Source organism: Colletotrichum paranaense, assembly GCF_030867605.1.
Source record: "Colletotrichum paranaense strain IMI 384185 chromosome Unknown Scaffold_9.1, whole genome shotgun sequence".
Lineage (NCBI taxonomy): Eukaryota > Fungi > Ascomycota > Sordariomycetes > Glomerellales > Glomerellaceae > Colletotrichum > Colletotrichum paranaense.
In genome coordinates this window covers 1,064,802-1,088,082 of record NW_026848967.1, presented here as the reverse complement: position 1 = coordinate 1,088,082, position 23,281 = coordinate 1,064,802, and the positions used below count along the sequence as shown (strand labels likewise).

Here is a 23,281-nt window from a genome sequence, read left to right as displayed (position 1 = left end):
AAACACCTCAAAGCTGTGCTGACCTAACATTCTCAAGTCCGTCGTTGCTGGTACGTCTAGATCCTGAGGAGTCTCTACGATAGAGGCCCTTCGACTGCAGGTATCCCAAAACAATACTACTTTGAGTTCATTTCTGTAACTTCCTTGGGGAGCCTTGATCAAACCACAACAGGCGTGGCATCCTTCTCTAGCTCAATGAAGCACAAATCTTTCGGAAGATCTAGGCGAGGGAACCGATCAACAGGGAACGGCGAAGTTTCTCCTGTCCTTCGATATCCACAGCGCTCATACCAGGCGAGCAACTTTTCGCGAGATGAAAGGGCATTCAACCCAAACTTCTTGATGTCGTAATGCTTCCAAGCGTAGGCCTGGGCAGAGTCAAGAGTTTGACGCCCGACACCGCTGCGCTGCAGCTGGGGATTCACGGAAAGCATGGCAATTCGGGCCATTTGGGCTTCACGCTTGAAAACAACTTGGACCGAGGTCGCGAGGACGCCGTGGAAGTCAAAGCCCATAAGGACTACTGCATCCGGGTTGTTGATGGTGGCGAGAGCCTCATCGGCTGAGTAGCGGAACGATCTGCCGAGTTCCATGTCGGCCGTCCAATCTGCTCGGCTGTCTTCGGCGCGGAATGCGGCCTCTACGAGCTGTGCGACTTGAGGAGCGTCGTCCTTGGTTGCAACACGGAAAGTTATGGAGATGAGGTCGTTGATCTCGGCCATGTCTGGATGTATGCGGGGTTGTGAATGCAAAGCTAGAAGTGGTTCGATGTCGAAATGTTGATGATGAAGACGAGTGAGTGTTGCCAGATGGAACAATTGGAGATTTTATCGAAAAGCAGGAGAATGGACCTCCTACAAAAAATACCGCATTTGTGATGTGGTTTGAAGGGCGTTTGTCGTGACAAGTCGAAGATATTGGGCGGGCAATTCGTGTAACGGGAAGGGCGTCCATCAGTCAGCCCAATGGCAAGGGCGCAGTGCTTCTGCCTGAAGTTGCAAGAAACCCCCGCAGATGGACGCCAAACACAGGCAACTACATAATGAGGGATACCGGCCTGCTGTTTATTTTTTACGAAACTCAAACCATTCCACCCAAGAATAACCTCATGTTCGGTTCAAGGAAATAAGGTGCTCGCTTGCTTCTAATTTGCGGGATTTGAAGTGGATGCGACGCCTGAAATGCGATAGGTTGGTGTGACTTTATTGATCAGTCGATGTGATGCTATTGCAGCTACTGGTCTCGCTTGTGGTTGAGCATACAGATCAGAATCTGGCTGACGGTTGTTCATAGGTGGCATTGTTGAGTTCACTGCTTCAATCAAAGCCTAGACGCGTCAAACTCGTATTCAAAGTTGTATCGCCAAAGAAAAGAATATTGTCACTAAGCAATCGAGACTCTCAGCTTTCAATAGCAACATTAGCATGTATGCCTTCTATATATTTACATTATGTCTCAACCCAACTGCTTGAGGTATTATGTACTGGAGGTATGTTGAATCTAATTTGCGTATGCCTGGATCATGTATTCATGTACTCGCGTAAATGCTTCCTCTTCCTGAAAATGACTCGCTTGAAAAGACAATGCATCAATCGTCGCGGTGATTAAACAGGGCCGGCAACCACCAGCAAGGCAAGGACAGTGACGCCGAGCGATGCCACATTCCATGTAAGAGCTCCAGCCGCGTTCTGGGATGTCGGAGTAGGAGAGGACGCAGATGCAGCATCAGCAGATGTCGGGCCTGCCGTGGTTGATCCTCCTACAGCCGATGATGCTGCAGTAGGCGTCGCGCTCGCCGGTGAGCTCGAGCTCGCTGGTCCTGACGAGATCGACGTCGTACTGGTCATTGAGGACGATGAGGACGTCGTCGTGTCTGTCTTGCCAACCATCTCCTGCACCCATTTACCCGCGTCGCTGGAGTAGACATCAAAGTAATTGAGGTGGTTGGCCGCGGTGTCTCCGCCGGCGCAGATCGGATCGGATTCAACACAGTACGAGCGCATCACGCTGGAAAAGGCCCGCATGCCCGCAAGCTGGTTCTCCGGCCGTGGGAAGAGTCCGTTGTCCGGAGCTCCCGAGAGATAGTTGTACGGTTGGCTGGCCGTATGTCTTGTATCGCCAAAGATGAGCACAGCAGCGACTGTGAAAGGGTCCGGTATTAGCAACTCCCCGTCCTCACAAGTTGCGACACATGCAAACTTACGTTTGTTGCCGGGCGCCTTGGTGGCATCTAGCCCAGCATTCGCCTTCTGCTGACAACCCTGGAAGAACGTGCCACCTCCACCACCCAAAACGTCACCAACAACATGGCCGCCCTGGGAATATCCGCTCACAACGAGCTTCGCGTCCGGGCAGCGCTTGTTGTACGCCGTGATCTGCGCGGTGCCATTGGCGGCGCCTTCTTCGATGGACTGGCAGTAAGGCGCCTCGAGTGGGTTGTAGAACTGAATGTCCTCGTAGTCGCAGCTGTCGAGCCCGTCGCAGATGGCGGTGACGAGCTTGCCCTGGCGTCCGGGGTAGGGCTCGTTGTTCCCGCGCGCGAGGAATATGTGCACGCTCTGGCAATTTGCGTCGCCTGTGGCCTGGCGCGGGGTGACGATCGCGGTACCCGAGGTCAAGGGTAGCGCGGCGGAGAGGAGGGCGAGAGCCACTGAGAGGGACGAGACCATCGTGAGCTTGATCGAGAGGTTTGCAGCGGCCCGTTTCGTTGTTGGTGACAGAATAGCGAGGACAAGCAGAAGTCAATAGACGAATTGAACGCACGCGACATCGGCTACCAAGCTGGTTTTAACAAGTCTCTCTCTTGCAACGGACTCCCACCCCTTGCGGTTAAGGCTGGAGATAGATGAGATGCCCCAGAGCCGGCGAGCCGGTGGGTGGCATCCCGGAGGCCGTCCGTTACGGGCAAATACGAGTCAACGATAAGCCCTGATCCACCGAGGTCCAGGGATCCCAACTGTCGCAGCCCCGGTCTATCTGCCATAGTAACGTCATGTTCTCCTCTGTGTTGGAACTTAGCGCTGTCAAACAAGGCCTTGCAGGTTCTGACAGACGAGACAAGCAGCTGAGAAGCCCTCCTGATCGCCCGGCAAGTGGGTATTGTCGGGCTCCTGCCGCGACGAAGCGACAAAAACGAAAACAATCATGAAGTCGAATCGTTTAGCCTTCAAGAGTACAGAGTGTGGTTCATGGGATGACTCGCTGAAGTGGTTCTCTTTAGGTGATAGTTTACAAGGAACAACCACGACCAAGAGCTGGCATTGGATGATCATTGACATTGGCCCAATGCGCTTCGCGTTGGAGGCTCTTGTGTTGACGGCGACCAAAATAGACTGGCGGAAGTGTCGGATTGAGTGTGGCTGGTTTGTCTCGCGGTGAACATGGATCAACGAAGCTCTGAGCCCGCTTTCAGGGCAACGGGAATCCCGACGCGGCACTTAAGCTCGTGGAACCGCCGCTATTCGGTGAGCAGAAGTTGCCTCTTTGTTCAACTTTGGGTCAATGTTGAGTCGCTCAGGTTCATCTCAATCAATGCCATGTTGACAGTTGAGCTCAGATGAGTTGCAATCCAAGGCCCCGGGCAACCGAGTTGATTTGAAATTCAGCTGCGACTGCCACATTCGTCAAGCCTCAGGGCATTGTCTCGCAGTAAAGGGATGCCGAGTGGGATGAGAACGCCGCAAACGAGTTTCTCCCGTTACGAAAGACACCTCTTCTGGAAACAGTCGACATTAATCCTTGCAACAGACTTTGGCTTCGAGGTTCTGTGCTGCTATGATGATTTATACTTTAGGTGCAAAATCCAACTATATTCGCTTCACGATGCACTCTTCAAGTCGCTCTGAGATCCTCAAGTCAGGTTCGTGCCAGCCCAATTGCTGTGCCTAACTGCCCACTACCCAGACGTAGAATCAAGCGTTGCATTGCCTTGCATTGCCGGGACGTTACACTGTCGATCCCGTTGCAAGGCAGAATGGCACAGACCGATAGCTTGGCAAAGGTAAGCTAGAATCGCATCATTGAGAACGATAATACGACTGCATCAATTCATCTACCCTCGAACGTATCCCGAATGAATTTGCAATGCCCACACTGCGTTTACGAGATTCGCTGATTACATGGTCGTAAACAACATCTTGGCATTGAAGAGTTGTGGATGAATTCCTCGGGATGCGATAAAGATTGGGTTTAGAGTGCCCGGTTCCCCATTGCGACCTTCCTCATCCTCCATCTCGACCGCTTCAGGGGTACCCGCAGAGGTGCGCCATCATGCCATCCAAGCAGCATCGCACAATACGAGAGCGAGATGGTGGCGGCGCCACGACGACGACTTAAGGTGCGGTTCGTCCCGCGACTTTATTCTGAGTTGTGGTGTCTCGCTTCTCGGACTTTGTCGCCATCTTGACAAGACAGGAGGACAACCCGCCAGCCAGCCAGCCACGATGAAGTTCTTGGCAACGACAACCATTCTCGCATCCTGGGCGACTCTTGGCGTCAGCGCCGCAGTCCAGGAGAGGCAGACTGCGAAGCCTTCTGTCGACTCCGCGAGCTTTCAAGAGCAGATCACTAAGGAGAAGTATGCCTATATGCTCAACATTCCCCTCTCTCTCTCACACGAAACTCATTCCTAACATGATCACAGCCTACAAGCCAACCTGGTCCAACTGAGCGACATCGCAACAGCAAACGGCGGCAACCGCGCCTTCGGCCTCCCAGGCTACGCCGCCTCCGTCGACTACGTCTTCAACCGCATCTCAAGCGCCGCCGGCGCCAAAGTCTGGAAACAGGACTTCTCCGCCACCTACAACACCGAGCTCCGCGCCAACCTCACCATCAACGGCGAGAAATCCACCATCTACGGACTCTACGGGTCTCCCGACACCCCCGCCGAGGGCATCACCGCGCAGCTCGTCGCGGGGCCGGAGGGCACCGCCGCCTGCGAGGCCGCTTCGTACGCCAACCTCGACGTCAGCGGCAAGATTGTGATTGTGACGGAGTCGGTGTGCCCTGGGTACAGGGATGGATTCCACGCTGGTGTAATGAAACCTGCTGCTGCGGCGGGTGCGAGTGCCGTGATTGTTGTCAATGACATCGCGCTGAATCTGACGGCTGGGAACCTTGGTCCGGCTGATGATGGGACGTATGTCCCTACGGGCTTCGTCAACCAGCACATTGGCATTCCGCTCCAGGCTCGGTTGGCGGCTGGGGAGGTGCTGAACGTTTTCTTCTGGGAGGCTGAGGTTGTCGATAGCCGTGTCACGCAAAACGTGTTTGCTGAAACGGAGGGTGGCGATGAAAACAACGTGATTGTAGTAAGTCATTTCCGCCTTGGATAGTATCAGCCAGTCCTCTGACGAGTTTCTAGCTCGGCGCCCATCTGGACAGTGTTGCATGGGGACCAGGTATCAACGATAACGGTAAGAGAAACCCCTCCCATTCACGAATTTCGTCGAATAGTTCCCGAATCCTCACACATATCAGGCTCTGGGACCTCGCTCCTCCTCGAGCTCTTCCTGGCCCTCACGAAGTACACCACCAACAACAAAATCCGCTTCGCGTGGTGGGGTGCCGAAGAAAAGGGCCTCATCGGATCCCGCTACTACGTCAACAACCTCGCCACGCAAGAGCGTGACAACATCCTGGCCTACCTCAACTTCGACATGGTCGCCAAGGGATACTACGGCGTCTTTGACGGCGACGGCGCGTCTTACGGCGTCCCTGCCCCACCCGGTTCCGACGTCATCCAGGAGCTCTTCACCGCCGACTTCGTCGCCAAGGGTATCAATGTGACTGCCGCGAGGTTTACAAACGGCAGTGACTATGCCTCCTTCTGGCAGGTTTTGGGCAAGCCAATCGGCGGTCTTCATACGGGAACCGGCTCTGCGCAGGATCCCTGCTATCATCAGCCGTGCGACGACATCAACAACCCGGATCTTGACCAACTGACGGTCAATGCAAAGGCAAGTGATTCGAGTTTCTTTAAGAGACGTGTTGTAAAATTTCGTTGCTAACTCTCATGGACAGACCACTGCTCATGTGCTGTCCGCCTTGGCCCTCGACGGAACCAACCTGATCAAGAAGCTGACCGCTCGCGTGCTTCCCGCCCGTGCCGCTGTGGCTGAAAGAGTCATCGCGATTGTGGAGGAGTCCGAGGATGAACATCACCATTGCTAATCTGGCACGGTAGAGATAGTAAGCCGTAGCGAATTCAATACCTTTAATGAAAAATGTCGGCGGTTTTCCACTTAAATGCCTGCTCTTCGATGTCTCCTTACGGACGACGTTATCTCCCGTTCCGCCTCTTCCGTGGTGAGTCAATTTTCGGCCAGCGAGCCCACGGTGATATGCGTAGTATGTCTTCTGGAGGCCACTAAAGGTGAAGATTTCGGAATTTGGTGAATCCACTCGAGCACCTCACAAGCGGGGGTATCGGCCATACGAAAGGGGCTGTGACACATAGGTTTACTGGGATGTCCAGTAAAACAGCATCGTCCAGTGTGGCAGGGCTCGCAGAAAGACGACGTCCATTCGGATCCGGTCAGGTGCTCCGGTGACACGATCATGACGCTGGGCGTCACCGATTGCTTCGGGGACAAGATCGAGTCCTAGATCGATGCTGTCACTCCGAGCTCGCGCAGTTTTGACAAGGTCTGATACTGAAGAGACTTCAGAGGACGAGGACCTTCATGCCGATTTCCGGATTCGGTGAAGAGCGACATCATTGCTCGTCGTTGAGATGGTATACAGCAGCGAATAAGCCACAGATGGCGGGAGTCGACTTGAAACAAATCCATGCTCTGTCTTGATCTTGATAATTGATACCTCTGGGTATGGTGTTTCCGTTAGACATCGGGGCTGGACCACATCATAGCGTTGCGACTTAGAAAATACCCGTCAACTACCCAAGGCGGCTATGATTGTATATCATCTGAAGGGCCTAGTTAGCCAAGTGTTTGAATGCACTTCGCCGTGTCTGACGCAAGGTGTCTAAATCACCAGCCAGAAACCAGTTTCCAGAAGCCGTCGATAAGTCTCCAGGAGCCCCCGCCTTCTTCTTTATCCCCTACCACTTCACCTCCCTTCCCTGGAACTACCGTCTCATTCATCTCCGAGACCGCAAGCTTGAAGCCAAAGCCGAGGTCACTCTGCATCATCCGATGCTCCCGCACCATCTCCTCCCTCGTCCGCCTCTCAAGCTCATCCAGCTCCTTCCTCCGCACCTCAATCTCATCAAACTTGGCCTGATACTTGACCGTCAGCCCGTCCTTCTTCCGCTCCGAGATCGCCAGCACCATCTCCATCTCCTCCCTCAGCAGGCCCAGCTTAGCCAGGCACTCGTCCTGCCGCAGCAGCTTCGCGAGGCTCTCTGCGTCAGCGAGGTACGCCTTCACGTCCGCGATGCAGAGAACCTCGCGATGGACGGCTTTATGCCGAATCTGCCTGATCGATTCGAAGAAGGCGTGCCACTCGGTGTGCGGGAGGGGCACTGTCTCGGTCCGGAATGTATCAAACACCTCGTTCTTGAAGATCCACATCCACTTCTGAAGTTCGACGCACTCGGGCGACTCCCACTGTCCTGCTTCCAGGATATTGGGGTGCGCCTGCCTCGCGTAGTCGAAGCAGGCCTTCTCTAGAAGGCTTTGGGTCCTTGTGAAGAGGGCGTGCTGGGCTTCGTAGGATAGGAAGGCGGTGCGCAGCCCGGGGAAAGTTGCGGTCTCTATAGGCGGTTGTCGCTCTATCGCTGTTGTTGTTGTTGTTGTCGTTGACTCGGCGATGGCGGTGTCGCTGCTGGTCGTGGTGCTTGCCGCGTCGCCCACCTCCGCTGTAGCCTAACTAGTGTAAGACCCCGGAACTGCCATACTTTCTTCAGCCTCTCGTCCTGGACCTACAATATCAGCTTGCGGCCGAAAATTCCTTTCCGCCTTTATTTCAGCTATGAGTGCCACGATCTTCTCCTTCAAATATTCCCCCTGCCTCGTAGCCTCCAACGTCTCCGGCGCATTCGCTGGTGTAGCTACTTGTGATGAAGGCGGGGGTTGTTGGAATAATTGAGGAAATCGCTGCTCGGCCTTCCATTTGATTCCAAAGATCCTCTCCTTAAGGAGTTTCTGGCACGTACTGACGACGTCTGGCCGCGTATACTTCAAGTCCAGAGCCTTGATCGCTGGGTCCAAGCAAGCGTGAATTCTGCGTTTAATGGCTTTTGAGTGACGGATCTCGGCATGCTTTTTGGAGAAGACATGTTGCATGGTGAGGTAAATCTCCTCTTCCATCGTCGAAGCCATACTTGGGGGATGGGGTGTTTCCTGTCGTATATCAGAAGGATGCTATATGTACTCAGCCTGGTTTTGGAGGACCAGAGGTTTGTTGGCGAAGTGGATGTGGATGGTCTGAGGGAGTTGAAGTGTCCCAGGGTCGCATCATCTTTCAACAGGTATGTATGTGGCAATGAGCACTTCGGAGAAAGGTTTTGAGTTGTTGTTAGGGCACGCGGGAAAGGCTGGATCCAATGTCAGTCATAACTTCAAGAGAGAAGACCACCTTGATGGAGTGCACCGCAACGCTCCCACAGTAACCTCTCGACCCTACAGACCGAGATGCAAAGCGGATTTCTACCCGTTCTCAGGAAAAGTGAATCAAAAACTCACGAAATTCATGGACATGCTCTTCAACTCGGCGATTTGCCTAGAAGATGCTAAGACGAGGACTCTAGTCGAGCATGGTAGATCACCCTAGAACGTCGAGGAGAAAGCTCAAAAGCATGCGCTCACCGCGGTGTCAAGCCTATGACTTTGGAGAGATAGTTCCTCAAGGTTATACAAAGGCTCTTCAAAGTAGCTGAATGAGTCCCTTGCATAAGATATTCATATGAATGAGGGAATGATGTCTCCGGTTTCCTTTGAGTCTGGTTTTTCCTTCTTGACTGGAGCCCGCCGTTGAGGCCTCGAGTTTGCTCTCCGGTTCTTGAGTCTCATGAAGAGATCATCGTCGTCATCGTCATCGTCTTCATCATTTGTAGGTGGTGTGTTCGTAGCCGCTCCGGCTGATGGGATCGGTTTCGGAGCCGCTGTTCCTCCATTTGAAGGCGCCTTCGCGTCGGGTAGCCGCGCGCTGCTTGGATGCGTCGTTCGTTGCTGATTGCTGGGTCGGCTTTGGACCTTTGCAATGGGTTTTGCTGGGTAAGCCGATCTTGCCGGTCGACTGTGTTCAGTCTTCCTCCTGACCGGAGCCTTGACGGGTCCTCCAAGGTCATCACTCTCATCTTCCGTCGTCGCCTCATCCACCGGCGTCCTCCTCTTCACCGGCGCCGCCGGCCTCCTGCTCTGAGAAGACCTCACCACGCCCCCAAACAGCCCCGAGGCCGATGTCCTCACCCCCGAATCCGTCCTCGTCAGCGCCATCAGCGGCACCTCCTTCTTCTTGGGACTGTGCATGAGCCCCTGCAGCGACGTGCCCCGCCATGGCACGCTCGTCTCGTCCCCGGTGTCCTCGTCGGCGCGGCCGGCGTCCCTCTTTGCGCGGCGCAGCGCCTCGCGCTGCTTCTTCTTAGAGAGCAGCTCCTCCTGGCGTTTGCGGGCGAGCTCGGTGAGGGAGCCGACGACGGGGCGGGAAATGGTCTTGATGGTTTCTGCGTTTTGGGTGCGTGTTTGGGCTTTGAGGCGTTGGTATTCTGCTGCGTGGAGGTGTGCTGTGAAGTGGCCTGCGATTGTGACGAGCTCGTCCTCGACCATGCGATACTTGTCGTCGTTTTCGAGACCGTCTGTCATGAACCTGTGCATTTTTGAGCGCTGCGTACGTCTCAGTGTGGATATTGGGATAAGTACGTTTCTGTGAGAGGTTCTGGCGGTGGTGAAGCCGAAGGGCTTCTGCCTATGAGAGTCCCAAGTCAACGAAAGAAATAATGTGACCAGGCGCGACTCATACCTTCAAGGAAACCATTTGAGCGGGCTGGTTTATGATTCGAGTGATCCAGTGGCGATGCAGCAGCTGTTGTTGCTCGAGACACAGCCCGATTCGGTGTCGCGGTTCTGCGAGGTGTCGTTGCAGTCTGTTTCTTCTGGGTTGCCGTCCGTTCCAGTGCATTACGGTCCCAGGGGAGTCGTCGCGTCATGGCTTAGATAGTGTGTGAAAGGTCCGAGGCGATGAGGCTGTAGACGAGAAACTCTCCTTATCGTAAGGTTTCAAGCCGATGTTATTAAAGTTAGTTGAGATTGAATGAGATGTTCGTTCACGACTGCCTGTAATGAGCAGTCCAATAAGCTCGCTGTGGTTGATGAAGCTCGTCGCGCCTTCCAGGTGAGACTGGGCGGATGCACCGCAAATTATGCAAAAACTGCATAACTATCTCCTAATGCACGCCCCGCATTCTGCATAACTGTCAAAGCATCAATAGAAACTCATCATCATCAACCGAACGAAATGCATCGCAGAAAAGATATCTTGATAGAAAAGAAAAGTACCCGATCCGGGATATGAGTATTTTAAACGCTATGAGCATGCCCCATTTTATCTATCATCCGTAACCCAGCCCAAACAAAATACACGCATCACCAACTTATATCCTTCAACCCAGGTTGAATTCACTGGCCGCATTCATCACAGCCCTCATCTTCATCTTCATCTTCCTCTCCATCTCGCTTGGCTCAGCACCAGTATCGATATCCTCCATCGCGTTGCCACCCGAGGGCCTGCTGTCTCCTCTTCTCTTGCCGGCGTTCTTCTGCTTCATAACCGCCTTCTTGCTGTCGTGGCCGCCACGTCCGATGCCTGATGGCGCCTCACGCAAGCCGTACGCCTTTGCCAAGTGACCCAGGTGCAGCTCGTTGATGTCAAAGTAGACGCGCTCGTCCTTGATGTGGGTCGCGTACGCCCTGACGTGCGACCGGAAGGCCTTACGAGCCTCGTCCAGGAGTTTCGTTGCCGATTCGAGGAGAAGCCGCTGCTCAAGGTGAAGCTGCAAGTTTTCGGCGCGGTTGCTGAAGCCCCTGTCGGTCGCGGGCTGGGGCTTGGTATCCGTCTCAACGGGGAACTCCATGCCTGTCGTGAAGCCCTTGTGCAAGATAGTGTCGTAGAGTTCAGGCTTGGGAGGTGAAGCATTCTTGGATTTGAGGAGGTCGATGTAGCCTTCTTCACAGCCAGGCATGAGGAAGAGGACTGCCTTACCAGGCTTACCGGCACGCGCTGTACGACCGATACGATGGACGTGGTCGTCTGCGCTGAAGGCGGGGTCGTATTCGACTACGAGCTCGACGGAGGGCACATCGAGACCACGGGAGGCAATATCGGTAGTGAGTAGGACTGTCGGGTCTGTGCATTTACTGTAAGACGCCAGCGTAGCCGTACGGACTGGTTGAGGGAGGGAGCCGTGCAGTTTGTGGAGGACAATATTTGTGTTCGCCGCCGATGTGATGTACGCCGAAGACGCGACGGTATTTGCGGTTGCAGACGTTGCGTTATCAGTTGAGCTGTCTTCCTTCTTCGGCGGTTGACGGAGGAGATCGAAGTGATAGTCGACTGAGTCGGCGCAGGAAAAGAAGACGATGGCTTTCATCACCGACCCCTTCCTTGAAAATGTGGACTTCAGAAGTGCTATGAGCGTCACCAGCCGCAACTTGGCTGGCACAATCAAGTAGTTCTGCTTCAGTTGCGCCGGAGCCTCGAACTTGATCTCTTCTCCCTCGACATGCTCTTCTCCTGATGTGGTAATGTGAACCGCATCCTCCAGACTGATCTCGCCAAGCTTCTGAACGTTCATCTTCATAGTAGCCGAGCAAAGAACGGTCACGCGACGCTGTGGAAGGTTGGCGAGCGACACGCCGTTAGCTGTCTTGTCTGCCAAGGGATTTTCACGGATCCTGCCGACAATGGTGCGCAGTTCCGCCTCAAAACCCATCTCCATCAAACGATCGCCTTCATCGAGAACCAGCCACCTCACGGTGCCGACGTCGAGAGTCTTGGTGTGCTCGAGGTGATCGCTCAAACGACCGGGGGTTGCGATGAGGATGTTGACACCTTTCCGCAGGCGGCTCTTCTCAGAGTGTTTGCTCTCACCACCAATGACCGTTGTGCTGACCAGGTACGGCGGGAGCACCTTTGCGAGCACGAGCTCGATCTGCCTGCAAAGTTCACGGGTAGGCGCCATGACAATGGCGAACAAGCCCGAGTCTCTCTTGATCTGTCCCTCAACCGACAGAATCCGCTGGATAATGGGCAGCAGATACGCCAAGGTCTTTCCGGAACCTGTTTGCGCCTGCACAAAGGCATCGCTGTCTTCCTTGATGAGTTGAGGAAGGACCTTGGCTTGAATAGCTGTCGGTGCCTTGAGCTGGATCTTGCCGGAGAGCGTCAACGCCAGTCGTCTTGAGATACCGAGGGCGTGGAAGCTGGCAGCTTCATCGGAAAGCGGCGCGTTTGAAGGCTCAGCGACCTTCTCCTCAACCTTCTCAGCACCGGGTTCATCGAAGACAGTCTTTGGCGTGGGGTTGTAAGAGAAAAGCTTCGATGAGATTTGGCCGTCTCTCAGCTTGTTCGCGATGCTGCCGGGCGGCATTTTTCCAGTCCGGTAAGCCGTCGCATGAGGATGCTCTGGCCGCGCTCGCTTTGCCGGGCGCTCAAAAGAGTCGTCGTCGTCGCCAGGGCGGTCTGACCTCTGGGGTTTCTTGGATCCAGGCGTGTATCTTTGCGGTAGCGGGGCATCGTCTTTTGCTGTTGATGAAGCCTCTTTTTCAGTGCCTTTATTCGCAATCCGGTTGGCCTTATTCCTGTCGCGCCAGCGACCACCCTGAATCTTGACATGGGGCTTGACAGGGCCGCTGCCCATGTCAAAATTGAGAATCATGCCATCGTCCGCCATTTTGTCGACGAGATTTTGCCGTTGGTCGCAAAACTGAGGCGCTGGGTTGCCGAGACTTGGTGGAAATTTTCAGGCAAGCAAAGTCTTATCACTTTCGGTGTTTAGATAAGCCCCACACTCCATCCTGCAAGGGTGCACGGTCCACCGCTAAGGAGGCTCCGACTAGGTACCTTACGCTATGTAATATGCTGCGCAGCAGGTACTTCGCCAGAGTACCTTGCCAGCTTGCGTGGTGAACTTGGAGTTTTGAGGAGGGACATGGAAGTTGACGCCCTCGGCATACCTTTATCAGCATTCGCCAGCTACTATCTCGGGTCCCTCAAGCTTCTGCTCACTCAAAATTTTCTGTACTGCCACCAATGGTTTTGGCGAACGAAGCAATGCTCATACAAGACCTCTTCGCCAAACCAAGCCACTGTCTGATTGATGCCATCCACCACAGAATCTCAATTTGGAGGTCCTCCAAGCCTCAATCGTCTTCTGCCCGTGTATATTCCTACCTGTATTTCTTGCCGTTGAGGTTGACCAGCTACAAACGGAAATGCTATTCTGAAATGAAAGATGCGAAGCTTCGGCTTGCACTTAAAGCCAGGAAACGGAGGCATACGCTTGATACAGCGAGACACCAACTGGCCATCGAGAGGATGGACCACCGCGGTCATTGCTACTCGCGCGGGAAATTTGACGGAGTTGTATTGCGCTGGTGGCCAAAATATATGTATTAAATTGACTGCCTATGGCACAACAGCACTTCAGATACAGCCGTCGCGGACCTAGGAGTGAATGGAAACAATTGCCATCTCCCTCCATGAAGTCTACTAGGTATTGACTATAGCAGGGCAAGAGCTAAGCAACTCCTTCTTCCAGGATTCCAGGCACGCAACACAGGCCATTCTTCTTTCCCCTCGTCAACGACCTTCTCGATTTCTGGAAGTCAATGGACTCATGCCCTTCGGTTGACTTCGCGACTGATTCAGGAGATGATGCATCTCGATTTGCCGCAGTCCCGAAAGTCCGAGGGTAAGATGCCCACCTGACATCAAGAGGATTCTTACCTCTCTCATCCTCATTCTATGGATCATCTTCCAAAATGAAGCGCACCCTCAAGTACAGAGGTAAACCTCTCAAGATATGGGAGACGTAGCGGCACAACTTCAACAAGGCACGCGAGGTATCGTCATCTGATGCAAAGCTTCTGCAATGATCAGCAAACTTCCCAGGAGCCCTGGCATACCCAAAGGAAGTCAATTGTGAGACCTGGCTTTACATAGGAGGTGAGTGTCCAATAGCACATCTGGATCTCGACTCTCATGCCGGAGGCCGTCTACGCCAGCATGCACAATTGAAACCAAAAAAAACAAATGTGCAGCCCAACAGATTCGAGGACAGCATTTCGCGTTCTCAGCGGTTACCACCCAGTAACACCCCCTCCCCCAGATGCTGTAATTCCGCTAATGTTCCTCAGGCAAAAGTGCACTTCTCTGACCAATTGGCGGATCTTGGCTATGCGTCCATCTGCTGCTGGTCTCGTGGAGAAAGGCTCTTGCCGGAATCTTCACACCGCTTACTCTGAGCCTCATCTTGGCGGATGGTGTATCGTCGACGACAACGAACCTGATTCTTGCCTTCCTCGTTCTCTCCATACGTTTCGCAATGTTATTATATGATGTCGATGACGAGACGCTCCGGCTGGTCCTCCAAATGCACTTGGAGGACCTCGAGAGCATCAGGCAGAGCAACAAGGGCAAATGCCGCGCGGACGAGGCCACCGATCTTGATATAGCCATCGAAACCTACAAGTCGGAGATCGAGGCTCATGTCCTACTCGCGGCGGACAGGCGCATGTGCAAGAGTATTGCCAAAGCAAACCAAACCGACGCCCGCCTCATCACCAACCTTGCCAGACAGGAAGACCAAGCTGCTCGAGATAGGACAGCGGCCGTTCGGCTCAGCAACGGGGGGGAACTCGATGAAGATGTGCCTGCAGCTCCTGTCCGGTCGAACAATGCCAAGAGCAAGGAAGATGAGATGTTGCGAAAACTCAAGGCACTCTTCGTCTCTGCCAACGGCGAAGAGGAGGCCCACGATGATGAAGAGGACACCTTAAGCCCCCCAGAATCATCATCATGGGCAGCCTCCAGACTCCAAACCAACCTAACAGCAGCTAATCCCACCAAGTTAACATGCGATAGCTGCACAAACACCTGCCCCTCCACCACAGTCGCCCACCTCCCATGCAACCACAACTACTGCCGCGACTGCCTCCGAACCCTCTTCCAACTCTCCCTCACAGACGAGTCTCTCTTCCCGCCGCGGTGCTGCAGACAGCCCATCCCCATCGACGACAACAACATCAGGGCCTTCCTCCCCTCCCAACTGATCGGCAGCTTCCGCGCAAAGGAGCTCGAGCTCTCGACGCCCGATCGGACGTATTGCCACCGGCCGACCTGCTCCCGCTTCATACCAAAGGAGTTTACGCGGGGCGATATCGGCACGTGTCCGGCGTGCCAGCATGAGACCTGCCTGATGTGTAAGGGCGCCGGGCACGGCGAGCAGGATTGCACGCAGGACACGCAGACGCAGGCGCTTCTCGAGGTCGCTGCCGCCAACGGGTGGCAGCGCTGCTTTGGGTGTCGACGGGTCGTGGAGCTCGATCATGGATGTAATCACATGAGTGAGTGAATGTTTTCTCCTGTTTCCCCCCTCCCTCTCCCCCGCCCCCTATCTCCCTATCTCAGGGACGTGGACGTTGAACACGAGCTGATAATCATTGCCCTCAAAAAGCTTGTCCTTGCGGAGCACAATTCTGCTACCTCTGCGGAGAAAGGTGGAAGACGTGTACCTGTGCGCAATGGAACGAGGAGCGGCTCGTCGCCCGCGCCAACGCAATCGTGGACCGGCGGGCTGACGCCCTGCATCTGGATGCTGCGGCGAGAGCGCAACGGGTCGAAAGGGAGGCGCATAATCTCGTGGAGAATCATCAGTGTGTTCATCCCACCTGGAGGAGCCGCCGCGGAGGGTTCCGGTGCGAGGAGTGTCACGACTTCCTGAGCGAATTCATCTATGAGTGCGCTCAGTGTCGCATCCATGCATGCCGCAGATGTAGACACAATCGACTTTAAAGAGTAGGAGTTGTGTGAGAAGAAGAAGAATCCACATGACTGTGCGTGTACAGTGTGACAAATATTTTCGGAGCTGCTCATGCGCCAAAAAGTCATGAAAATCTGTACATTTGGCCCATTTCGAACAAGAACAACGATGAAACCCATCAAACACGATGGCAAATGGACAATCTTGCAAAAGAAAACTCATTCCAAACTCGTACGGAAATAATTGATGCCAGATGCAAAAGATATTGCGGCCAGTGTGGATTGAACACACGACCTTCAGATTAAGTGATTGAAGTTGACTTCAGTCTGACGCTCTCCCAACTGAGCTATGTCCGCCGCATTTGATTGGTGATTTCCGAAGGTGTTGTGTCCTGAGTAGCACTTAGCCTAATCCCAGGCCCGCGGCGACAGTTCCGGAGAGAGGGCCCTTGTCTTCCGCGCCGACCTCACACATCCAGGTATCGTGAGAGGTGAGCTTCCAAGTCTGATCCTAAAGAAGCCCAAATCTGTCGTGTCACTTTGGGGCAGAGAGGTTCCAATGCATGTAGCCTTTCTGTGGCGTAACCTCTGAAGCCCATCGTTGCTTGCAAGTAAGTGTTGACTGGCGTCACCGAATCTTGACTGAAGGTTTGGATGTATTGAATACCTCCTCTCGAACATTCGTATACGCTAGCTGATATCATACTCTTTTCTATATTTTCATGCGCCAAATTGCTCGCTTTTTTGTTTTCTCATTTGTCAGTCGATAAGCATCAACCGCAACTCTCAAGCCAACCACCCAGCATACGTACTCAACTCCTCCCGCCTCGCACCCTCCATCTCCCCCTTAACACCCAACAACCGCACCCTCGCCCCCTTCTCCCTCCCCCACCCCTCCAAGAACGCCTCAACTCTCTTCTGCGTAGCCTCGTCATCCCTCATAATCAAAGCCACCGCATCAAACCCGCCCGCGCCAGGCACGACGCCGCCCAATACGCCCTCGACACCACTGAGCGCATCAAGCAGCTCCGTCTGCGACTCGGGCTCAATGGGAACACCGCTCCCCTTCCCCATAGCCCGAATCAGACTCCTCACATCCGCAACCGCGCCGCCGACTTTCTCGGTCTCTCCGTTCTTCAGCGCCGAAGCAAGAGCCTCGTTCTTGCCCTGCAACTCATCCCACAGCACCTTGCTCCCCTCCGCATCGGCCTTCCTCCACTCGAGCACCTTCTTCACCATACTCACCGTCTGACTACCGCAATCGACATCACACATACGAAGACACACGCCCGCAGGCAACCCCGTCCCAGCCTTATCGACCTCGACATCCCACGCGAGCAACTCATCCACCTTCCTCACCAGCGCCTCCGAAAACCCGGGGCTCCCCGCCGCCCCGAGATCAGAGAGCAGAGAGGGCGAGAAGCGGCGGTACCGACAGCTTCCAAACACCGCAGCCGCGACATCGAACCCGGACCCGACCTTTCCTTGGGCAGCGCAGTGCGCCGCCTGCGCGAGGTTGTGGAGCGTGTGCTTCCCCGCCTCGGAGTTGATATCAAAGAGCGACGTGGGAAGGTGATGCGTCAGGAGCGCGGCCGTCAGGGAGGTGACGAGCGCGGCGGAGGAGCCGAGGCCTGTCTTGTGCGCTTCGCCGATGGTGTGAGGGTACCGCGCAAAGCGGGTTCCCTTCTTCGCTGCCGGGATGGCGGTGCCGGAGACGGCGGAGTCCGGGTCGTTGGATGAGGAGGGCAGGGAGTAGTAGTCGTTGTCGGCGAGGATGATGAGGCGGGTTGAGGTGAGGGCGTGGCTTGGGCGCTGCTTGTTGATGCGGGCGATGTAGGTGAGGGCGTAGCTTAGGGTCGTCTCGACGAATGTGTTTGGGCTGATTTTGGAGCCGCTGGGAGGAGGTTAGTGATGAGGTGAGTGAGAGTGAGAGTGAGAGTGAGTGAGGCAATATGAGATCTGGGGTGGGTATGCTTGCGAAATGTGATGATGATGTTGATCATTAGCGGAAACATTGTCAGGCACATATGGGAGGGCATGGCATAGCAAAAGCACAGCGAAATCTCAACACGACCCAACACTCATCTGCCGCGTGAACATCTCAAAAGCCCGCCCCTCATCAACCACATCCCACCAAAGCCCCGCACCAAAACTCTTGAAGAACTTTTGAGACATACAGTTCCCCTCAACACACCCCGCCCCAAGCTCATGACGAACAGACTACACAAAAACCACCACAAAAAAAACAAAAAAAAAACACCGCAAGATCCGAGGGAAGAGAGGGGCAGCAAAAGCAACTTACACCTGCAGCTGCGTAACCGTAATCCCGCCATCCTCAGGCGCGAGATGGAACCCGTACCGCCAGACGGCGTCGACAAACTGCGGGCTCTCGACGACGATCTCGGTCAGGTGCACGCCCGGAATGGTGTGGATCTCGGCGGCCACGACATTGATACGCGCGCTGAGCCCAAAGACGAGGCCCGTGTAGGCCCGGTCCAGCACCAGGTAGCCGCCCGCCAGGAGGACCTTGCCGGGCGCCGAGACGGCCGTCGTCGTGGAAGCCGTCATTCTTCTTTTCTTCGGGAAACGTGGTCTTGGGTTAGGTATCTAGTGGTGTGTATGTCTTTTCGGGGTTGGGTCCGGTTTGTGTGAGGGGTATGTGAGATCTGTACCTCAGATTGCAGGTCGATAGCAGATATCTACGGCCTTTGAATCTCGCCAATTGAAATAAAGCCGTTACGCAGCTTGCGATGTCTGGAATTTCAGCGCGCTTGAATATGCGGTACAGCTGTAAGATGAGGCACAGTGAGGGGTGGGTTGTGTGATGACGCAGGCGTGATGGAGGTGAGGGCAGCTAAGTAATTGAAAGTTTGGGATGCGAAATCGCATCGTGGGAGGAACGAGCGCACAGTGCTAGGGGCACGTGCGAGGGAGCGGATTCATCGATAATGCACTGTGCACATCTCTGGTTCCAATTCAACGAGGAGCCTTAAATCATCGCCAAAGCTGGTACACTCTGAACGACAACCAGAATTCCGGTTCCAGCGGACAGACACTTGGATTGAACTCCAGTTTGCATACTGATCAGATTATAGAGGACAAGTTACATGTGCGTCAGCACATCTTCATTATCCAAACCTATTGAACATTAACCACCGACAGCAAAACATCACCATCGTCTTCACACTGCGGGTCAATTGTTTGAACAGTCGACAAATCTTATTTTGTTGGATGCTGCCGGTAATATACATACAGCAGGATCACATGCCCTCATGACATGTCGTCGTAAACCGACCCCCAGTACCCTTTCCGTCCATTCATGATCCTCTATGCTGCGTTGCGCTTCTATCCGGCGCCCTCTTTTTTATACTATGCTTGAGTGGGGTTGTGTCTATAGTTTGGGCCGTTGGCCGTCATCGCTCGCTTTCCGATAAAAAGCCCCTGAACGGGTGCTCAGTCGCCGTGACCCTTTTGCTTCCGACAAACGCCGTACCGACCCAGTATCCCGATTATGGGGGTATGAATTCGACTTCCGGTTCCAACTCCAAATTCCAAACCCATGTGACGATATGAAATGCTTTCGGCGCACTGCCGCAACCAGACTGGCCGCCGATCCTGGCCAGGCACCCTCAGTCCACCTACTTTCAAAGCACAACGGGGTATCAAGCAACGCGGTAGATGAGGGCAGTTACAAAGGAAATGTGTTCATCGAGGGAACACGCAGAGTAGCTGCTCAATGCGTGATTCGATGATTTGACGAACAAGGTAGACAAGACAGGTGTTGGAGTGAGCTTAGTTGTGTGCAGCAGCTTCCTCACCACCGCCACCGCCAAGAAGCTCCAGCACCTTGTTGACAACAGCACTGGGGTAGCCACGGCAGAGCATCTCTCCAACTACGCCCTTGGCCTTCTCGCGCTCCTCGACGGCGAGGTAAGCACGAGTCATAGCCTCGTATGTGCTGGGCTCACGCTTCTCATGGCCGACAGAGTCGTAGATGGCCTGAGCTTTCTCGATCTGCTTCTCGGCGGCCCAGCCGTGGATCAGCGTGTTGGCGATGTAAGGAGTCATCTCAACACCTCGTCGGCGCATCTGACCAAGGATAGCCTCAGTGTCGACAACCTTGTGGTTGGCAACCATGGCCTCAAACAATGCTTGGAAGAGGCTAGCATTGGCGGTGACAGCCCGGTCGGCCATGACAGAGTCGAAGACCTTGCGGGCGCCCTCCATGTCGTGGAGGTTGCAGCCACGGGCATGGATGAGCGCAGCGAAGTGGACGGCCTCAGGCTTCTGACCGGACGTGCGGATGGCCTCAAGGACCTTCTCGGCAGCAGCCATGTCAACAGGCTCGAGGGTGGCGTGGGTGTCGACAAGAAGCTTGTAGGTGTGAGCAGTGGGGGCGATTCCCTTGGCCATCATGCGATCGTAGTAGGCAAGAACCTTCGCCTTGTCACGCTTGGTAGTCAGGAAGAACTGCATCATGCTGTTGTAGGGAGCAGGGCGGGCCTTGTAGTTGGGCATTGCCTCCATCTCATCGAACAACTCCTCCGCAAACTTCTCGTCGCTGACGCGGCAGAGAGCGTTAACAATGGTACCGTAGGTGACCGAGGTAGGCTTGATTCCTAAAGCGCGCATCTCGGCGAAGTAGAACAGGCAGTCGTCGATGCGGCGAGCCTTGCCCAACTTGCCAATCAAAGCATTGTAGAGAAAAGAGCTGGGCTCGACACCCTCAGCCTTGGCACGGTGGAAGATTTTGACAGCCTCGGAAGCCTCGTCGAAAGTCTTGGCGGATTCCTTGAGGGTGGTGATGTACAGGCCGAAGGTGTTAGCGGAGGGGGCGGCACCCATGGCAAGCAGCTCCTGGTGGTACTGCTCGGCCATCTGGCGGTGACCAATGGTGAGGCAGGCGCCAACCATCGCATCCAGGATACTAGACCAACCGTAACGAACAACAGCGTACTGGGGCAGCAGGGGAACATCAGTGCGGGCCATCGCGAGAATGTCGTTGCAAAGCTCCATCTTGCCCTCGCGAGAAGCAGCAGAAATCAACTTGGCGTAGGTGATGTAGCGAGGGTGACGGCCAGCACGGCGCATGTTGCGGAAGCGACCAAGAGCGTCGTGGAGTCTGGGGCCCTTGCGGCCGTGAGAACCCTCGAGCTCATCAGAGATCAACGAAGAGCCCTTGAAGTCGGTGTTGTGCGCGTAGGGGTCAAACGAATCCTCAAAGCTCGAGACAGTGGCCGATGTGGTGAAGGGAGAGGCGGAGAGGTTCTGAGAAGACAGCTCGCGAGGATCGGTGATGCCACGGCTGCTCATGAACTGGTGAACGAAGTCAACACCCTCCTCAATTTCGTCAGCATACTCAGGGTTGGCAGCACGAATGCGCTGGAACATGAGCTCGGACTCGGCCAGACCCTCAGCAACTTGGCCAGATCCAATCATCGCAATGGCGTACATTGCAGTGGGCTCGATGAGAGCCGGGGTAACCGGGGTCTCCGGAGCGCAGAGAACGTGCCAGTAGCGAGCTGCGGAAGCAACATCGCCCTGACGAACGCTCAAAGCAAGAAGTGCCATGGCAGGGGTAGCAATCTGGTGGAAGTTGATAGGCAGATTGGCGAAAGCAGCGACGGCGGTGTGCTTGTCGCCGTGATCCGCAGCGCGAGTGGCAAGGCTGCTCATGGGGTCCGCTCTGACCTCAGTCTCGACAACCTGGGCCCAGCGGAGGGCCTCGTTGAAAATGCCGCGGTCAGTGAAAGCCTTGACCATGCCAGAGCTGACAATCGCATCCTTGATGTCGCCGGCGCGGACGCCATACTCCTTGATGATCTTCTCGTAGAACTTCATCGCACCGTCAACCTTGTCGGAGATGATGTAGGCGTGGATGACAGAAGCGTACACTTCGGCGTCCAGCCTGTCGTTAAGGGTAGGCTCGCCGTTGTCGTTAGCAACTGCAAGGTCCTTGTACTCGTTATAGCACTCGACAGCGCTGACGAGGTCGCCGGACGTCGCGAAGGCGGTGATCATGCTGGGGAACATGGCGGCGAAGGGGGTGACACGGTTCAACTCCATGTGCTCGTAGAGGCGGAGCATGTCAGTAACACGCCCAGCTTGAGCACAAGCAGAGATGAGCTGGTGGTATGACTCAGCAGAGTAGGACGCCCTCTGAGTGAGGACAGACTTCTCAAACATGTCCATGGCAAGATCGAGCCTGTCATCCTCGGAAAGAATGGCATGCTCAAGCTCGTGGGAAGCGAACATGAACTTGCCGGGCTCATCCATGCCACCGAAACGCACCAACTTGTCGTGAAGAGTCTTCTTCAAAGAGGCAACCTCGAGGGATCGGGCGGCAAGGAGACCAACAAGAATGTTGTAGGTATCGCTGTCCGGCACGATCTTGCGGCGGAGCATGTCGGCGTAGACATCCAGAGCCTTAGTGACCATCTCGTTCTTGGCGGTGGGCAAGTGAATGGCGGCAACCAACAGAGCGTTGTAGGCGCTCGCGATAGGCTGCACGCCGGCGACGAGCATGGCCTCGAACACGGCCGGAATCTCAGCGTAGCGGCCATCCTCAGAGAGCTTGTGAAGGTGGTCGGCGTACACCTGAGATTGAGGGTCGAAAGGAGGAGTGGCAGTTCGGGCTACGCTGACGGGAGTCCGCGATCTGTCGATTGCTGGGGACTGGTATGAGCGAGCGGCGGAGCCATTGTGGGACGCAGATCGAATAGAGTGCTCAGAGGCCTCTTCCAAAGCTTCCATGCGATTCCTGAATTCGATTTCTTTCTCGAGTGCTGCGTCAATCTGCGCCAGGGCGGCCTGTGCCTCTAACGGAATTGGCGAGGCTTCTCCATCTTGAGTGGCGGCGAGCTCCTCAGCATCGTGGGCCTTTGACTCGCCAACGAGAATGGAAGCTGGTGAAGGCTTCCACTCAATCTGGCGCTGAAATTGGAACTGGGTCCATTCCTTGTCGATATCTTCTTCGGAGGCCTGCTGCTCCTGCAGCGCCTCGAAGTAGGCGTCTAAGCTTCCATGCTTAAGCTTCTCGTCGAGCTTCTCGTGGTGATGCTGGGGGAGGCCAGCACTTGTCCGCTCAGCGGTGTGGAAAGCGGACTGAAGCTGGAGAGACTGAAGACGACCAAAGCGGTTGGTGTTTCGGCGCGCGAATGAAGGTCGGTTTTGTGTATTGAGGATGGGATGTGTGGCAGCTACGACGGACTGGGCGTAACCGTGGGTGAATGACTTTGCGAATCCTTGACGGATGAAGTTTTGGTAGAGGGAGGAGTAGATGGTGGGCATTTAGAAGACGCGGCGGAGGGGGGAATTCTGTATGGCAGGATCGTCAGTC

General features: G+C 54.8%; 9 protein-coding genes across 9 annotated transcripts; 2 read left to right on the top strand and 7 right to left on the bottom strand.

Annotated features, from left to right (window-relative positions):
* Positions 1-158: 158 nt before the first annotated feature.
* CPAR01_11107 (acetyltransferase) lies at positions 159-722 on the bottom strand (the record flags this gene model as incomplete). Its single annotated transcript, XM_060495366.1, has 1 exon — positions 159-722. The coding sequence occupies one exon, from the start codon at positions 720-722 to the stop codon at positions 159-161; it is 564 nt and encodes a 187-aa protein (XP_060345714.1).
* Positions 723-1,604: 882 nt separating this feature from the next.
* CPAR01_11106 (cutinase) lies at positions 1,605-2,669 on the bottom strand (the record flags this gene model as incomplete). Its single annotated transcript, XM_060495365.1, has 2 exons — positions 1,605-2,140; positions 2,204-2,669. 2 exons carry the CDS (start codon positions 2,667-2,669, stop codon positions 1,605-1,607), a joined length of 1,002 nt encoding a protein of 333 aa, XP_060345713.1.
* Positions 2,670-4,442: 1,773 nt separating this feature from the next.
* CPAR01_11105 (peptidase family M28) lies at positions 4,443-6,174 on the top strand (the record flags this gene model as incomplete). Its single annotated transcript, XM_060495364.1, has 5 exons — positions 4,443-4,576; positions 4,643-5,312; positions 5,366-5,417; positions 5,482-5,948; positions 6,025-6,174. The coding sequence occupies 5 exons, from the start codon at positions 4,443-4,445 to the stop codon at positions 6,172-6,174; spliced, it is 1,473 nt and encodes a 490-aa protein (XP_060345712.1).
* Positions 6,175-6,462: 288 nt separating this feature from the next.
* CPAR01_11104 (ubiquinol-cytochrome-c reductase cytochrome c1) lies at positions 6,463-8,249 on the bottom strand (the record flags this gene model as incomplete). Its single annotated transcript, XM_060495363.1, has 3 exons — positions 6,463-6,682; positions 6,997-7,829; positions 7,890-8,249. The coding sequence occupies 3 exons, from the start codon at positions 8,247-8,249 to the stop codon at positions 6,463-6,465; spliced, it is 1,413 nt and encodes a 470-aa protein (XP_060345711.1).
* A 615-nt stretch (positions 8,250-8,864) lies between these two features.
* Positions 8,865-10,111, bottom strand: CPAR01_11103 (uncharacterized protein; the record flags this gene model as incomplete). Its single annotated transcript, XM_060495362.1, has 3 exons — positions 8,865-9,771; positions 9,825-9,870; positions 9,925-10,111. The coding sequence occupies 3 exons, from the start codon at positions 10,109-10,111 to the stop codon at positions 8,865-8,867; spliced, it is 1,140 nt and encodes a 379-aa protein (XP_060345710.1).
* Positions 10,112-10,564: 453 nt separating this feature from the next.
* Positions 10,565-12,853, bottom strand: CPAR01_11102 (DEAD/DEAH box helicase; the record flags this gene model as incomplete). The annotated part of the gene is made up of 1 exon (XM_060495361.1): positions 10,565-12,853. One exon carries the CDS (start codon positions 12,851-12,853, stop codon positions 10,565-10,567), a length of 2,289 nt encoding a protein of 762 aa, XP_060345709.1.
* A 1,653-nt stretch (positions 12,854-14,506) lies between these two features.
* Positions 14,507-15,535, top strand: CPAR01_11101 (IBR finger domain-containing protein; the record flags this gene model as incomplete). Its single annotated transcript, XM_060495360.1, has 1 exon — positions 14,507-15,535. The coding sequence occupies one exon, from the start codon at positions 14,507-14,509 to the stop codon at positions 15,533-15,535; it is 1,029 nt and encodes a 342-aa protein (XP_060345708.1).
* A 1,193-nt stretch (positions 15,536-16,728) lies between these two features.
* On the bottom strand, positions 16,729-18,510 carry CPAR01_11100 (phosphomevalonate kinase; the record flags this gene model as incomplete). The annotated part of the gene is made up of 2 exons (XM_060495359.1): positions 16,729-17,836; positions 18,245-18,510. The coding sequence occupies 2 exons, from the start codon at positions 18,508-18,510 to the stop codon at positions 16,729-16,731; spliced, it is 1,374 nt and encodes a 457-aa protein (XP_060345707.1).
* A 1,224-nt stretch (positions 18,511-19,734) lies between these two features.
* On the bottom strand, positions 19,735-23,232 carry CPAR01_11099 (pentatricopeptide repeat domain-containing protein; the record flags this gene model as incomplete). Its single annotated transcript, XM_060495358.1, has 1 exon — positions 19,735-23,232. The coding sequence occupies one exon, from the start codon at positions 23,230-23,232 to the stop codon at positions 19,735-19,737; it is 3,498 nt and encodes a 1,165-aa protein (XP_060345706.1).
* Positions 23,233-23,281: the final 49 nt, after the last annotated feature.